General features: G+C 45.8%; 1 protein-coding gene across 1 annotated transcript; it reads left to right on the top strand.

The window, feature by feature from the left end:
* Window positions 1-196: 196 nt before the first annotated feature.
* On the top strand, window positions 197-16,308 carry LOC135806508 (DNA primase large subunit-like). Its single transcript, XM_065320700.1, has 17 exons — window positions 197-532; window positions 1,483-1,583; window positions 1,777-1,940; window positions 2,243-2,290; window positions 2,746-2,824; window positions 3,304-3,396; window positions 3,918-3,974; window positions 4,239-4,319; window positions 4,627-4,694; window positions 5,200-5,278; window positions 5,503-5,610; window positions 6,012-6,092; window positions 8,988-9,067; window positions 9,807-9,856; window positions 10,370-10,452; window positions 10,713-10,781; window positions 15,712-16,308. Exons 1-17 carry the CDS (start codon window positions 352-354, stop codon window positions 15,817-15,819), a joined length of 1,530 nt encoding a protein of 509 aa, XP_065176772.1. The 5' UTR covers window positions 197-351; the 3' UTR covers window positions 15,820-16,308.
* Window positions 16,309-16,876: the final 568 nt, after the last annotated feature.

Raw genomic sequence — 16,876 nt, 5'->3', positions numbered from 1 at the left:
GTGCTGCCACTGGAGTCCGGTATGTCCAGGCCAGTCAAGTGGCATCGGCCATCAACATCAACGGTCCGCATAGCCATGATAGCGCTGGCATGGCAGCTGGGGACGAACCGTAACGATAGCAACAGCCCAGATGGCGGGAAAGAATGAAAGAAGACGACGATCAGCACAACTCGCAAGCTCGCTGCTGCATGCAGTGTGGAGATTTCGGAATATCCATGATGTGAATATTTGTATGGCATTGCTTCTCTTTGAAGTTAGTTCTTGAGTTTGGAAACGTTGTTTAGGTGTAAGGCCGACCCAACTCACGTCCCTTAGCAATGGTGTATTAAGTCGCAGGAAGAATCCGAAATAATGGAATTCGGCGCCCCAAAGACAAAAAGAGCTCGTCGTTCCGCTCGAGTAGAGTCAGCTGAACATGTCGTGAAGAAGCTGAAGGACGAGTATCCTCATCCTCTTCAGTTCTATGAAAACCCACCCATTGACAATTTGTCCTTGGAAGAGTTTCGCCAGTTTGCCGCTGATCGATATGAAGGTACATTACACCGATTTCTGAGACCAGGCATTGAACAAATTAATTTCTTACACAAGTCAAATCATAGACACTGAGCAGCTTTGATAACCGTAGTCTCTCTATTGTGCGTACATAGCCTGTATAGATACCAGCAGGCAATGGCCACCTGCCGTGTTCGCGCGCTACACAGCGTATTGGAATTTACCAGTCGGTATTTGTGCACATGTAGGCAAACTGTGCACATCACACTCAATTCAACATCGGGAGAGCCGCATCAGTAGCTGTACAAACAGTTCTGCGCACTACAGTGAAGCTTGGATCAGCAGCCTGGCAAGTGAGCTAAATGTCCGATATCCGATCCCGGGCCTTTCTGGCATATTGGTAACAGTGTGGTGCGGTGAACATGTCCCCCATCGTAAAGATTCACTGCGGATCTGTCGTTTTTACCGGTATTGATGTATCCAAGCTTCACTTTTTTTAGGTGCGTCATGCTGAAAATGTTTCTCCGAAAGCAAGTTCCTTTGCGACATGCCAGAGAGCTACAGACGTCAGTTGGTAATCAGATATATTCCAACAGGTCATTGCCAACAGGTCATTGCCAACAGGTCATTGCCAACAGGTCATTGATGGACTGCACTACAGTACTGTCGGGCACCGAAGAACGAGCAGGCTAGCATTTCACCAAGCACAGCATACCAATGTATACACGGTGACTCAACTGTGCATAGACTGTAGTGCATGGAAATAAGAACGGTCTAGGCTAGGAGGCTGACCCCCCAGTTCTTCGGCGACCGACATTACTGTGCGGTCTGTACAGAAAGTCGGCCTAAACGCGTGGTGGTCTTTGTAGTCCCAGGCAACCAACGTCATGTGATTTATTTGTTGGATTTTAGGTAACAACAATTTTTAGTTACATGTACTTTTGATAGAGGAAACAATGATTATACTGTCCTATTGTGTTATGTCTTTAGTTTTGAGTCGCCTATCAAACGCTAAGGCATCTTTCGGCCGGGAAGGGACTAAACTGAAGGATGCAATCAAAGATATCACAACTAAGCGGCTCAATCTCAGTGTGAGTATTCAGGATGCTAAAGCGGGGAGGTGTGTGCGTGTGTGTGTGTGTGTGTCTGTGGTACATGGTGTGTGTGTCTGTATGCATGTCTGTGTGAGCCAAGTTGAAAGCTGTACGTATGTGCATTTACTTACTGTGGTATTCCAACAAGTGAGCGTTTGTTAGAAGTCCAGTGCGTTGATGTGTTCTACAGACAAAGTCTCTAATAAAAGAAGAGAATGCTGGGGAGTCTGCAACGATTCGTATCGGCGATGCAGCACAAGATGATGTGCAGGAGAGACAGGCAAAAGCAATGTACGAGGAGAGAAGAAAGGATCACGTCTCACACTTTATCCTCCGCTTGGCCTTCTGCAGGACGTAAGTTTGCATTATTGAGCGCTTCCCGTATCTTGCATAGAAATTGTTCAAATGGGTCAAACTACTCTTCAGTCTGGACACCTATTCCGGTACATATGATGCCAACTAATTCCGATATAGCTCAGCTGCTCAGTGTTGATAGCCTATCACTTGTACAGTGTCTAGAGTTGAGATCAACTTTTTAGATTGGGTAGTTTTTCAGTCCACCGATAGTTCCGTCGTTAACGAACACAGGGTTGCCTGATCATGTGGTCCGCTTCTTTGCTGCTTTCTCTCATTTTGCATCTCTCCGTTGAAACCAGGGAAGAGCTTCGGCGGTGGTTTGTTGATAATGAGCTGGAGTTGTTCCGGTGAGGACCCACCTAGTCATTATACATGCTCCCTTTTTCTATAATAATAATAATAATAATACCACAGCACGCGTACGCGTAATAATATAATTTTCCTTTTTCTACTGAAGTATGTGTTTGTATTTTTGCCTGTGAGTGCATTGCATATGTTTGATTGTCTTCTCTGCTGTTTTGGATTGTTGTCCAATTCATTGTTTTGCTTTCTGTGGAAAAAAGCATGGTATGTGGTGTGATTGCTTTGTTTACATACAATACAACACGAAAAGATCACTTGCATGGAGCCTGAGTTCTGGAGAATCTTTGTTTTTGCCAACACTTGTTTCATGGGTTCAATCTACACTGTGTAAGGTGTACTGTATGGATGTGTCCATCACACTCCCCTCTGCACATACATGTAGGTATTCACTCTTCCTCAAACACTCCTAAGTGTTTACTACCGCTTGTCTCTTTTCTAGATACCGCTTTGAAGCCATGATGGCATCTCCGTCTGACATAGCGCAGTTTCTTGTTACAGCAAAGATGAGCTATGATGAGGTGAGCTGGTTTATTTTGCTAGCATTCACACTCAATAGGAGCCTGCAAGTGTTTACACCATACAAAGTCCATTCTTTTCTTCCCATGTCACTGCCAGAAGAAATGCAGACTGGCACGTACGTGTACAGTTGGCGCGTTTGTTGTTGTTGTTGTTGTTGTTTCAAATCTTTATTCTCACGATAGCCAGTGGCCAATAAGAGATAACAGTGTAAGTTGTTGTTGTTGTTGTTGTTGTTGTTGATGTTGTTGTTGTTGTTGTTGTTGTTGTTGTTCTTCTTGTTGTTGTTGTTGTTGTTGATGTTGATGTTTTTCTCGGGCCTCGCTCGTTCTAGGATCAGGGTTGATATTGGCTTTCAATCATATTTTTTTAAATATCATTTTCAGACCGAGTCATAACTTCTACTTGTAGGCAGACTGCCAAGACTGTCTTGGCAATCTAAGACCAAATGCTGTTGCTGTCTCTTTCTCTATCTTCCTAGGTGTCTGAAGAAGAGAAAACTGCACATAAGAAAGAATTGTATGGCAGCACAGGAAGTCGCTTCGAGGACTTGACAGCGACACCATTTTACAAGGCAAGTTCATCATACCTCTCAACATAACACCTTGATTTGGATTATCCCATTCCTCTCTCTCTCTCTCTATCTATCTCTTTCTTTCTCTCTCTCTCTCTCTCTCTCTCTCTCTCTCTCTCTCTCTTTCTTTCTTTCTTTCTCTTTCTATCTATAAAATTAAAACTTAAATTCACGAATGCGAGACTCAGGCTGAGTTTTCCGCATCTGCAGGAACGCCACCATCCTCAAGGATCAAGTTAGAGATGCCGCTCTTAAAGCGGGGGGGGGGGGGGGGGGTAAATCAGACCCACCACCAAGTGATCAAGGACCGAAAGCCCCATTCGCTGCAGCCATGTTGTGCTACGAGGTCCCAATCAACTGTGGGTTGCAGACATGCGAAACTATCCACAGGATCTATAACTCTCTCCCCCACGCACGTACGCATGCTCTCTTGTTCCATTTTGAATGGACCTCTGTTGGATTTTGTTTTATGGTATCCTTTAATCATCCATTAATCGTGTGTTTTGGTGCTCGATGTTCAGGTTCCCTTTGTTCAGGCGTTTGATCTTGTCAGCCGCAGGAGAGTGTTTCTGAAGGGGGTAAGACATAGCACATGTTCTCTTTCTCCCTCAAGACTCTCATTCTCTCTCCTTCTCTTTCTCAAGGCGCTCTCTCTCTCTCTCTCTCTCTCTCTCTCTCTCTCTCTCTCTCTCTCTCCTCGCTCTCTCTCAATGCATTTACTTCAAGTAGCATTCAAGCACCTAGAACAATGGCTTTAGTGAAATTTGCTGTGATAGCTCAGCTGTTTGTGTTGAAATTTCAATGAAGTTCTTCTCTGTGTGGTTTGTATTTGTGTTTGCCAGGGCATTGCTTTTGTACCACTGCTCGACTTTGTTTCCATCTTGAGCAATGAGCTACGAACTCGCTTACAGAGAGCACTGATGGTAAGTTGTCAGCCTGCCAAGTGTCAGTGTGTGTATACACCCTACCGTACATGGGGCGTTTCAAGTAGTTTCGAGCGATTAATCACAAATCGTGCACGCGTGCATGTGACAATTCCACTGAGTTTATGCACGAAGGGCTGAGAATAGATTTAGAAAACAGACATTGACCGGCAAGCACTGGGCATTGCATTCAACACTGGTGACCTGTGCTTATCTAAATCGTATATATGTACGTCACAGAGTTGGAGTGTGTAGGCTTGCGCGTCATGTCGAACCTAGCTCTCATCACTCATGTCCTGTGCTGCAGATGACTGCTCGTAGCTTACCAGCTGTGGAGGATGACTCCAGGATAAGTCCACTTCTGAAGGGTATCAGGTATGTGATTGATATATCTAGAGGTTTGAGTGATCATTATCCAGACGGCGGGGGAATTCTTATTGGCATATCTAGAGGTTGGAGTGAGCATTCTTCAGATGGTGAGGAATTCCCGTCGGTAGATCTAGAGGTTCTTAACTTCTTATCGCCATGTGTGATATGCTACTTGTGATGTCATAAGTTAGTGTGCTTTATATGTCAAGAACTGTTATTTATTACCGTGCTTCTACCCGTTGCCCGTGTCCTGAATGTGTCTTACGGTGGAGGTGAGGTCATCTAAGCGCTATCTCCCGGCTACTGCATCCATCTGCACCTTGCTGTTCCACACTGAATTGTAGTTGTGTGCAAGTGTGTGGGTTTAACCTACTAGTATTCATTGTGTTGTACGTGTGCACGTGTGTGTGTGTGTGTATGCGTGTGCGCGCTTGTGTGTGTGCGTGTATGCGTGTGCGCGCTTGTGTGTGTGTGTGCGTGTGTGTGTGTGTGTGTGTGTGTGTGTGTACAGCCAGCTCTACACAGGAGAGGACTATGCAACACCTAACACGAACGTCACTGGTACTATCTCTCTCAATCAACTTGATGATGTAAGATTTGCACAGAGGTATTGTGCCTGTTGGTACCTGAATGTAACATTTACAATGACTTACAATGCACTTTAGCAACACCATTATGGTGTGCGGATGATGGACTTCGCGTTATAAAATGGAGAAAACCTCTAACCGGGACATATGTCTTTGCTCAGAAATGTGACTTTGATGATTGATTGCCAACTACATGTACTGTGTGAACTGTATGCCTGTTGCTGCAGCTGTCCCGGAAGTCCTATGCACCGTGCATGCGCCATTTGCACGAGACACTGCGTGATAGACATCACCTTAAACATCAGAGTCGCATGCAGCTTGGTCTGTTCGTAAAGGTACGCTAATGTTTAGGTTGTTTAAAAAAATCGTTTGGGCAGGGCTTGTGTTCAACTTGATATTTCGCAGACAGCTGCAGTTGCCACCGTCAGCTGTTGAAATATACTGTCAGCAACTATGCTGAATGGATGCAAGGTTTTTGCCACTCCATCACCACACAAGTCCATCCAGCTGTTTACCTTCAACTCAGGGAGCTTTGGGTCTGCCTTGGGACTGCAGAGCACATCCATTCTTCATCTCAAGCTTTGTCGAGGTTGTATTCTCAGGGATGTGTGTGTTTTTTTTTTAAATTATTCGACACACACATGGTCTACTAGTAAGCCGATTCTGAGTGGTGTGGGCATTTTGGAGGTCTGACATTGTGCAATCTGCATGCGTTTGTGGTGTGTGTTGTCATCAGGGCATTGGTGTCACGCTCAACGATGCACTGACATTTTGGAGGTCTGAATTTGTACAGTCTGCACGCGTTGGCCCGGAAAAGGTATGTTACGTCCCATGTTGTTCTGTTTTCATTGGATGTTCAATGCACCCCTGACGGTCTGAATGGTGTGTGTGTGTGTGTGTGTGTGTGTGTGTGTGTGTGTGTGTGTGTGTGTGTGTGTGTGTGTGTGTGTGTGTGTGAGAAGATTGTCTTCTTGCCCAAAGTACCTGGAAGTTGGACAAGTTTCGGCTCCACAATCCAGTGTGTCATTATCTATAGCTTTCATGGCTGAGGTTGTTGGTATGTCTGTTGGCTCTGGGTTCCCAGTATTGCCGAGTCTGGGTGGTAAAGTAACTCCATTTTCATTTCCAGGTGCCGGTGCATCTAATATCAGCTACTGTTCAAAGTAGCAAAGGAGCATGCTGTCTATAGAGGACTTTCCAATGAGTCATACCGTGCGGCCTATGAGGATTCGGGCCAAAGATCATCGAGTTCACCACCGATCACCGGACTTGAAACGGAGCTTGGGTGGCAAAAAAAGAAGACTGCACTGGAAGGAAACAGTGTTTTTCGAAAGCAGTTCCATTTTGCGTACTGTAGTTTGAGAATACCAAAGGGCTGCTCGCGATCGGATGTTCCCACACCTGGATCGTCTTTGAGTTGTTATCGTTTTCCCTACGATGGAGAACGACGGAACCAGTGGATGACGGACACAGGACTCGAGAACTTCGCTCCTTATGCAAATACTTCGAAGTACACGAATATCGTTCCATCACTTCGTTGGCGAAGAGAAAAGTCATGATCATCCCCTGTCACCCCAGTACGTATCGAACTAACTAACCAACTTGTTCAGCTCATTTGTGGCAGCACCAGTAAAGGCGGAAACACGAAGATGATTCCGAACACTATGAACTTACTTAGTTTGTTGGGGTGCAAGGTATAGCTGGAGTTTGATGATTGATAGTGCTGATGCTGATGGTAATGACTAATGTACCCAGCTCTATGCACGTACCTATACGTGACTGGTAGTGCTAGCTATTCTAGTACTGGCCCTGGGTGCAACTCATCATCTCTTCCATGCCAGTGTGTATGCCTCATGTTCTGCACAACGTGTATTTCCTTTGTCATGGATAAATACTCTGATCGACCTACTTGCGCAATCTTCTTCTGCTTCCCACTTGGTTGCTGCGCTGTGCAGTTCTTCATCTGCTCCGGCACATACTAGTATACCTCATCTTCTGTCTGTCTGGTCAATTAGGTACATGTATTCAGCTTCTTGATCTTCTTGTGGTGAGGATCATCTTGATCTTACTTCTTGTGTAACTCTTGCAAAGGCAGTAATGGAGGACACTCTACCGGTAATCAGCAACTGCTTATGGAGAATGCCAGGTCGAGGGACGACCAGGAAAAAACAATTGCTGTATTGAATGTGCATTCATCAGCGTGTTTTAAGATCAGGACAACTAAGTTCGCCACTACACCAACTTTTTGGCTACATAGGAGCAATGATGATGATGGCCGTGTTTGACTTTGTCAGCTTTCGTGCTACCAGCCACCGCATGTCAACATTGTCATACTCGTACTGATAAGGAAGAAAAACCCACACACGCACGCACACACACACACACACACACACACACACACACACACACACACACACACACACACACACACACACATGGATACACTGACAGGCATGCGAAGCAAGAGAGACAGAGAGTCAGGCAGCGAAAGAGAAGTGAGACTACTTGTAGGTTATGGGCACGGTGCTCCAATTTCTGCCCAGCTGAAGTAAAATCCATGTACACTATTTTCGTGTAGTGTTCATTGACGGTACCAGCCACTGGTGAGTGACCCAGTGGTGTAGGTGTTGACATTCAGCACACATCACATTTCAGTCTCCAACGTAAATTCAGTCAAAAACAACACTGCACTGCAGCAGCATGGGAACATGCTTCTCCCAGGCCCACCATGCAAGTGCAGTGTGCGCCAAGAACAATTCCAGGTAATTAAGCAGCTACCCAAGGATGGACAGGTTCGGCAAAACACTCCGCGAGTGCCTGACGTTTGCAAAGGTATTTTGTCGACAGTTGTTGTTTCTTCCTTCGATTGGGCAAGACACGATAATGTGCCAACCCAGCCAGCAATGAGACACATGCATTTGTATCCATCAGGGCTATTGTAAGACTTTAGAGAGTCCTTTGCATATGTGCTGGGGACATTCACTAAATATTTAGAGAGGCCTGGATACCCAACGCAGGGGGATTGGCTGAAAGGTCTTCGTCCATAGGTAAATATGGATCAATGTACTGGGCCCACGGATTCTGTCAATCTTCTCGCGGCAACGCCTCTTCAAGGCTGGAATAAACAGTAGAGTAACTGCGGCTAGTAATCCTCGCGACTTACCGAAACTATTCACCACATCAAAGAAAAGCAAAAGTGCTTCACCACTGCGCGCGACGGCCTGCAACATCATTTTCAACCGTACACCGAACAACACATTTGATTCTCTTTTTGCCACCCAAGCACATTTTACCGTAGGACACGGACTTGTCTTATGGTTGATCTTTGGGTGGACACCGGGAAGGCGCCAAAAAGGTGATGTAATGGAAAGTCCTCTATACTTGTTGCCCAGGACAATGTAGGGTCACATGGGTGTACGCTAGTGCACTTGCAGATTTGCGTGCTTCTCTTGTGACTGGCGTACATGGCATGGAGTAGTACAAGATTGTACTACTCCCTGGTACATGGTACATGGTGAGGTACTCAGTTTCACTGAGAGTTGTGTGCTATGCAGTAGCAAGACGTCTGGTGGGTGCAAAGATGGCTGTGTGCCTTGTAAAAATCAATACAAATTCGAATTGAACACGACTGACTTTTGTCAGTGAAAGTGGTTTAGAACTGCCGGGTGTGTCTCTCGAGATTTGAGTATGATTTTTCCTCTCTGCCTAACAGTTTGAAAAGGGCGGTTATGCGTATGGTATTCGGCATTACTTTGGCAAAGAAGGAAAGCGGAAAAGCATCAGTCCATACAGGTACTGGCCAATCATTTATTTGTTGTTGCTGCTGCTGCTGTTGTTGATATGTGTATGCGCGTGTGTGTCAGAGCTGCCAACCTACTGCTTGGGATTAGCGTGCTCCGCCCATTGCTCTTGCATATGTTGCGATGTCTTTTCTAGTGATGCAACGAATGGTGTTTTCTTCGAACGAATTTTCTCTCAAATATTGCTTTGACGAACGAACGAATATTCTATATTCTGATGTGCCTCAATCACTTCACTCAATTAGACCCAACGTTCATGTTGCATACAGATCATGATGATAGTCAATACCCGCAGCCTTTACCTAATAATAAGCGTCACAGTTCCCAGAACATAATTTCTACACCATCATCATCATAACTGTTCAGGAGATCAAGGTTAGAGCTAAACACCGCAACCAAAAAGTGCGAATTTTTTCGAACTTTCGAATATTGAATGTTGCTGCCTGCATTCAAATATTCCTTTCGGTGTCAGTATTCTAGAATATTCGAATAATTCGAATATTCCTTGCATCACTAGACTCTTTTCACCATCATGGCCAGACTCTCTTCTCCGCTCCTATAAAGTGTACTCCCTTCAATATCAACAATCTCTCTGTATTCTGATGCTTGGTTTCAGTGAATCGAGGCTTTCATGCTGTAGTCTCCTGATAGGTGAAGGATCATAGCTCTGTGTGTGTGCTTGTGTGTGTGTGTGTGTTTGCTTGTGTGTGCCTGTGTGCCTGTGTTTGCAGTTGCATGAAGATCATCACTAGCAACGCTCCCACTGGTGACGAGACGCATGGTATGCAAGCAGCTCCTCCGAGTTACATGCCACGCATTCTGTCCTATCAGTGATATCAGTGTTTTGCCATACATGTGTGTGCAGAGCTTCCTTGTGACCATTGGTAGTAGTGTGGCGTTGGCACGCTGGTGACTCACACAGCTACAATCACTTTCTATGTAATTGGCATGTTTGTTACAGTAGTATCATCCTGCCTGGCCCACTAACAGGCTGAGTTGTATGCTGTCTGGTTAGTGCAATTCTTTGCCATAGGGGCGTAGATCCTACTTTGTCGAGACGACTTCAGTGCTCACACAAACACGTAGGCGTGTATGATCTCCATTGTAATTTTCTGTGGCCTATCTCTCTCTCTCTCTCTCTCTCTCTCTCTCTCTCTCTCTCTCTCTCTCTCTTTCTTTCTTTCTTTTTCCCTTTCTCCACTTACTGCCTTTCCGTATTTTGTGTTGAAGGTGACTTTTTTGCAACTTCTGAAGCTTGTTCATGTGTCTTTCGGATTCATTGTTCTGCTGACAGGGTGCCCATTCAGACACTGGGATCCGGATGTGACGAGGGCAAAGTTGAAGCGTTACGGAGTAGCGCAGTCCGTCATAACAGAGGTAGGTATATGTGTGTATATGTGTCTGTCTGTGTGTCTGTCTGTGTATCTATCTGTGTGTCTGTCTGTGTGTGCCAGGAGCCAAGTAACAAGTGACAAATGCCACGATTTACTAACGAACGCACTATAATGGCTATGTATGGCTATGTAACACCACGCTGGGCAAAAAGCATACTTCGAAGTGCAGTTGCATGAATTTTCATCGTCGAAATGATGCTAAACTTCAGGTTCTTTCTTGTCTTTTCCATGTGTTGTGCTCAGATCCTTGGCCTGGTTAAGGACCACCACTATCAGATTGCTTGCGGCCGCTACTTTGAAGCAACACACAATGTAAGCAACGTTACGATGAAAAATACAATCCTAGCACTCTATAGACGACACGTTTTGCGTTTTTCGGCTGGGGATCGGCCCGGGAGGATGCACGAAAATGGTGCTGAATGCATGCAGTGTGCAAAGGGGGCACATCAACGTCAGGTTTTCCCTGGAAATAGCGTTTTTGGGTATGTAGTGTGAAGCCAGCCTTAGGGACGTTCCTTTTCGATTTACAGTTTTTGGTAGATGTGTTCGGTTTTTTTGAAATTTGTTCTCAACCCCAAACGGTAGATTCTACTTCCCTTTATCGGCTCAACCCGGTTTGATGCTGTTAGAAGTTGGTAGAGGTACGGTATTATGTGTGACCATGAGATATGGTTTCCACAATATATCGTACATCGTACCGTAAAATATTGCAAAAAAACGGACATTACATCAACGTTTTACCAAAATGGGTAGACCAGCGTTTGTAAACTACCATCTGCCGTCTTTTCTTTTCCAACCTCCATTCTACTCTACCGGATGCATCTCGGAATGATGTGCATATAAGTCGCCAGCAGTTGGCATCAACCCCTGAAGGGCCTGCTGCACCATATGTATGCAATGCTGCCTTGCATACTGTATCTCGCGCCAACGAGGCAAACCTCACTGGGTGTGGAGCGATCGGTGGAGGACCTGGGAGGACTGCCTCTACTTACAATTGAGCTGGCTGGGGGTGCTTGCTAGCCAGGATGTCTCGCACCGGCTTGTTGTTAATGTGTTGATCCAAATGCAGCACACCTCCTCCTGGACCTTCGTCGAGCAGGCGCAACGCTTGGCGCAGTTTGCCGCTGGTGACCTTGTGGGCGAATTGTTGGGCAAGGCATTGGGTCTGATGGGTGCTCGTACTGGATGATGTACCGTCCTCAATCTGGCCCTGGATTGTGCAGCACTCGTGGAGAAGATTCTTGATGTCACCTTGTTCCCACGGGGTCATACGTCTTTGTAAGCAATCTCCAAACGAAAGCGTCTTGGATTGGTATGGTTTCTGCAGGAGCAGTTGCTGGAAAACCATGGCTATCTTCAAGGCTATACCCTCATAGTGTCCACCATTTCCAAAGTAGGCGAGGTAGTTGCTCAATTGGAGAATGAAATGGCGGCCGACTGATCCATTGGGAACGCAGAAGGCATTGGGCCGGAAGTGGACGGCCGTATCATAGGCTAAGTTGATGACTCTGGTGGTTTCGTCATCGTCAAGTTGTCCCAAAGAAAAGCGTGGGGAAGGAGCAGGAGGAAAGCTGGCAGACAAAGCTCATCGGGCATTTCCCCACTTGGCTGGCCACTTGGTACAGCAGTAGTCTGGCGGTGAAAATCTGACTGGCTGTTGGCTAAATTCGCCAGGAGCGCAGCATCCTCAGCTATTGCTACGGAATCCTCATCTCGAGGACAAAGAATAGGTTGCGCACAGTTCCCCAGCTCGGCCGCAGGGCATGAGCTTTGGTTTCGACCCGTATGAGTATCCGCACACGTCGTTCCAGGCTCCGTGGATTCGAGCAAGTCCCACACTAGCTGTTGGGAGTTGGAGACGGGCGCTGTATCGAGCACCGCAGGGGCGAGTTCCTCGGCCGTGGCTGCTCTCTGGCTCCGTGCGATCGCCGCGTCTGCCGTACCGCCACTGACCGTTACCGTACTCGTACTCGTGGGTTGAGGCTTGGGCGGTTTGCGCGCCGAGGCAGAGTGGAGGTTTTGGCAGCGGTTCTTGTTGGCGGGTGAACAATTTCGGCAATTGCGCCTGGCCTTCACGCAGGCACAGCTCAAGCAGGTGCCTTTCGTGCCGTTGCACCGACAACAAGCACCCTGCTTGGCTGGCATGACTGGGGCGAAGCGCAGTGCGCACAATCTACTCAAAGACCACTCAAGATCAGGAGCTGCAAAGACACAACCATACTCTACTACCTTAGTCTACCTCTCGAATATGTGTGGCCACAGTGCTCCGCGAACATTTGCCATCGTAAACTCGCTGGTTCTGAGAGATCGCAAAAAATTAGTGACGCAAACATTGGGTGGTTTGCAGTAATTACGTAGAGCGAAACCTCCCTATTGTGCAATAGTTGCTTGTCATTGGTACACCTTTAGTGTACATTCTAATTCACATAGTCGTGCATACTCATAGAAATGTACAACTATTCTGTACTCCGCCAATCCGATATGCAGTGTAGCGTAAACATTTCGTATATATTTACAACCTTGTACTTCAAGTAGTACGTTTTCACCATCATGTACAAGTACTACATGTATTTTCTTTTAGGCTGTGTTTACATGAGGTGTTTCAACCCGGGTTGAGTTCGACCCGGGTCAGATTTCAACCCACCATGTACACAAAATGAATGGCGCGTTTACATGACGCATTGCGCTTGACCCGGGTTGAAATCAACCCAGGGCGAGAAATCGTACTAACGTACTTCTGACAGTTGGGGGTGAATCGATTAGTTCGAATATTCGAGTATTCGTTCGAAAATTTCAAACGAGCGAGTATTCGAAATTTTGCACTCGATTGTTTTTTTCGTTTTTTGTTTTTGTATTGGCATTCTTAAAAATAGCAATGAAAAATATCAATTGTGCACTCATAACCATGTATAAACAATTAAAATGAAACAATTCCAGAACGTTTTCGTGTGACCATCATCAGTGGAACATCGTCACATAGTAAGAATCACTAAAACAACCAGTTATATAGCTAGAGTAATATGAAAAGAAGCGTGAGAATGCAGCACAGCTAGCGGTTATGCATAATGCGTGTAGTGTGAACCTTTGCAGTGTATCTGAGAATGGTAGCAGTAGATGAATGTGGCAGCTGTGAGTGCGTGTGAACAAAAACCTGTGAGTGCGTATTATTTAAAAAGTGTGAGTGCTACAACATTTTCTTTTTGCTTGCATAGAACAGGGTCACGTGTGCGAATATATACAGCCTCCAACACCTGCAACTGCTTAAAGAAACTGCTTAAAGAAACGCGCGCAACAAATAACACTCATGTGAACACAACCAGGATGTACTATGTCCAGATATGCCTCAAAACTCTGAGATCTTTAAAAAAAAGTACATTTTGTTGACAGCGCATCGCGTTCGCTGCTGCTTGCACCTGGTCACTCAGTAAGGCCGCAACCACACTACGTAAAAATCACTAGGGCTGAAACGATCATTCAAAAACTCCTAACGATCAACCAATATCATTAACGGTCGATATATTGGTTTTATCGATTTTCTCGGCCCTACTCGTGTACCTCGAACACCAGATAATGAAGAAATTCCACAATGCCTTTGCTACATTAGAAACTTGCCGCATCGCACTGTTGACATGTGGCTTGTTTTCTCAACATGAACTAGAGTATTTCATGTTGTTTCCAGAGTGAAGAATGTTGTCACCACCCTCTGGCAACTGCTTTCATCTCCGACCTCCCCCACAAATGAACCGAAAAGACAAAGCCTTCAGAAGTCTCCTGATCTCTTTAAAAGCCACAAATCAATTTTATTGCGCTTGAAAGTACATGATTGCACCTGTATTCACTACAGGATGGAGTGCAAGGGCTAGAATACTGTTGCTGATATGCATGCGTAAAAATCATTAGCACTCGTTTCGAACACTAACGATTATCGATTGCACCCTTAACGATCGATATGCGAGTTATCGGTATAATCGTTTCAGCCCTAAAAATCACAGTACAAATTTTCATGCATATCTCAGTACAAGTCGGTACGCAACCACACTACACTTTTCGGTCTGCATAGATGACGTTTTCACGCGACCAGCACGTGACGTTGTCGTATCAAAGCGTGTACCATGCGCTGGAAAAGACCGGGAAATTCAAAAACAATGCTGAAGCTGATGCTATGTACGATGACCAGGTACAAAACAAAGTTGTACACAGGAGAAGGAGCGCGAAAACGACAAACGTGGCTTTCTACAGGGGTGCGCCAGTTGCTGAAAACCTACAAAGCGCGTTTTGCATTTCGCACGCGTCGGCATGATGATTTCTACTGTAATGCCGTTTGTACGTGATTTTGTACCTAGTGTGGTTGCAGCCTAAGAGGGCGGCATTCATGTCACGTGCAAAATTCAAATTTCTCAAGCGGAGTGCATACTCTCGTACCTAGGTGACTGTGGCGAGGATCAGGGCTATGGTAACAGCAGTGCGTTACGAGAGAGCGTGTGCTCAATGGCCCTCCCTTTGATGGCTGTGTTGGCTGTGAACATCTCACTGGATTTGCGTGGTGATTTGGGACATGTACGGAATACCGAAACCAGGCACAGTCCATCACCGTGTGATATCTCTTTGATATAGAGAGCAATTATTTATTTGCTTACTAGTATTCACTTTTGACATCATGTGATGTTGCTGTATGATGTTACTCCATGCTGTCATACACATGTTAGCAACATAAATAAATGAATTCAAGGTTTGCGTGAGACTCGGTTAGACCGTAGGAATGCCACCACCCTCAAAGATCAAGGCACACGTGCAGCTCCCAGAGCGGTGGGAGGTGAGTAGATCAGACCCACCACCAAAATGGTCAAAGACCGAAAATCCTATTTGCTCCATCCATGCAACAAACAAACAAAACGTAATATGGACAACCGTTGAATGTCTCTGAGCCATGGCTCTGTCAGAGCTCGGCAATAAAAACTTGCCTTGCTGTGCTTCAATGTTATGATGCTAGCATCAGTGAGGTAGAGTGTGCAGGCAGCGTTGAAAACAAAGGCTAGAAAGACATGCTAAAACATGTTGAGCTGGGTTTGACGGTGCACTTTATCCCCAGGCAGATCACATTTGGTATCCTACCCTGCAGGCTGCTAATGCAGTCCCACAAGAGCATATGCCACTCAGGAGAGTAATGTACTACAGTTTAGTCTGTTCACAGCTTGCACCTAACTGGTTTTCTTGCTTCCTGCTGTCTGTGGCATGTCCATAGGTTGCCAGTGGAACTGTATCAATCAACCATCCGAACGAGTACTTCCAGAACAGCCAAATCCGCCTTGCCGAGCTTGCTGAAGCTCTTCCAACGACTAAAGAGCCATAGTTGATGGTAGTGTGGTGCTGTGTTATCCTGGTGGAATGACGTTCCACTGTGTACATATTCGTTCTAGAAATATCATACTTGTAGCAAGTAACAATGGCTATGTGTTGTTTGGCCAGGCGTGTTGGCCATGTGTTCTTAGACCCCTTCCCCCACCTCCATCGCATAGAACTTCTTTTTAGCAACGTAATAGAATTTTAGTTGTTTGGTATTGTATAGTGCTGTCACTGCTACCACCTTTCGACTTTGTTGTGAGCATGATGCCACCATGTCAAGATTGTTTTTATCAGCAGTGCTTTCACAACCAGCATGCCATAGTTTTATTTTCACTTATCTGCTTGATTATTCCCTGTCATTGGCATGTTTCGTTGTGCTTGTGTTGCATTTCCACTGGTTCAGTTGTAGACGACAGTGTTTATGATTGTGTATCACGGTGTTATCGGCTGTATGGTCACGCGTACAGTCTTGCTGAGAGTACACTGAGTGACTTCATGCTGGTGCGGGTGCTGATGCTGGTGCTGGATGTGAAATTACTACAGTATGGTGTGTACATGCACTTTGGAATCAGATCCACACTCAACTATAGCCCCTCTCTGTATGGACTCATCTGCGCCACTGAGCGTTTACAGCACTTGGGTCAATGTTCAGTGCTGGTCACCATGGTCACTCTTCTTACACTCAGGGCTCGTCATGCGGAACATTCCATATTCGACGATTATTTGTCTTCACATCGTGTGACTGTCACGTTGCATGCACCGCCTCAGATACAAGTACTGAGGTAGTTCGCTTGTCAGACTCCTCAGCCTCAGGGTTGTAGCACGGGGTCTGGGGGTGTCCCCCAGGAACAATTTGAAGTTAGGCTGCAAAATCCGGCATTCTGGGCGAAAAAGGGATCCGGCCAAAGCCAGACCGGCTGCTAAACCCGTACCCGGTCAGGTCTAGTCTGGCCATGGCCGCACCTAATTTCGAAAAAGCTGACCCACCCAATTCGTGAATTTTTTCTTCTTTTTTCTTTCGTGAAAATGGGTTTTTCGTCAATTATGCATCATAGCATTATGTC

The sequence above is a fragment of the Sycon ciliatum genome, chromosome 1 (genome assembly GCF_964019385.1).
Source record: "Sycon ciliatum chromosome 1, ocSycCili1.1, whole genome shotgun sequence".
In the NCBI taxonomy this organism is placed as follows: Eukaryota; Metazoa; Porifera; class Calcarea; order Leucosolenida; family Sycettidae; genus Sycon; species Sycon ciliatum.
The sequence above is the reverse complement of the archived record's forward strand: the minus strand, read 5'-3'. Positions and strand labels throughout refer to the sequence as shown.

Coding starts and splice junctions, on each gene's coding strand:
- LOC135806508 (XM_065320700.1), top strand. CDS start 352: ATGGAATTCGGCGCCCCAAAGACAAAAAGAGCTCGTCGTTCCGCTCGA. Junction 2,291..2,745: donor AATGAGCTGGAGTTGTTCCG/GTGAGGACCCAC, acceptor TCTCTTTTCTAG/ATACCGCTTTGAAGCCATGA. Junction 3,975..4,238: donor GGAGAGTGTTTCTGAAGGGG/GTAAGACATAGC, acceptor TGTGTTTGCCAG/GGCATTGCTTTTGTACCACT.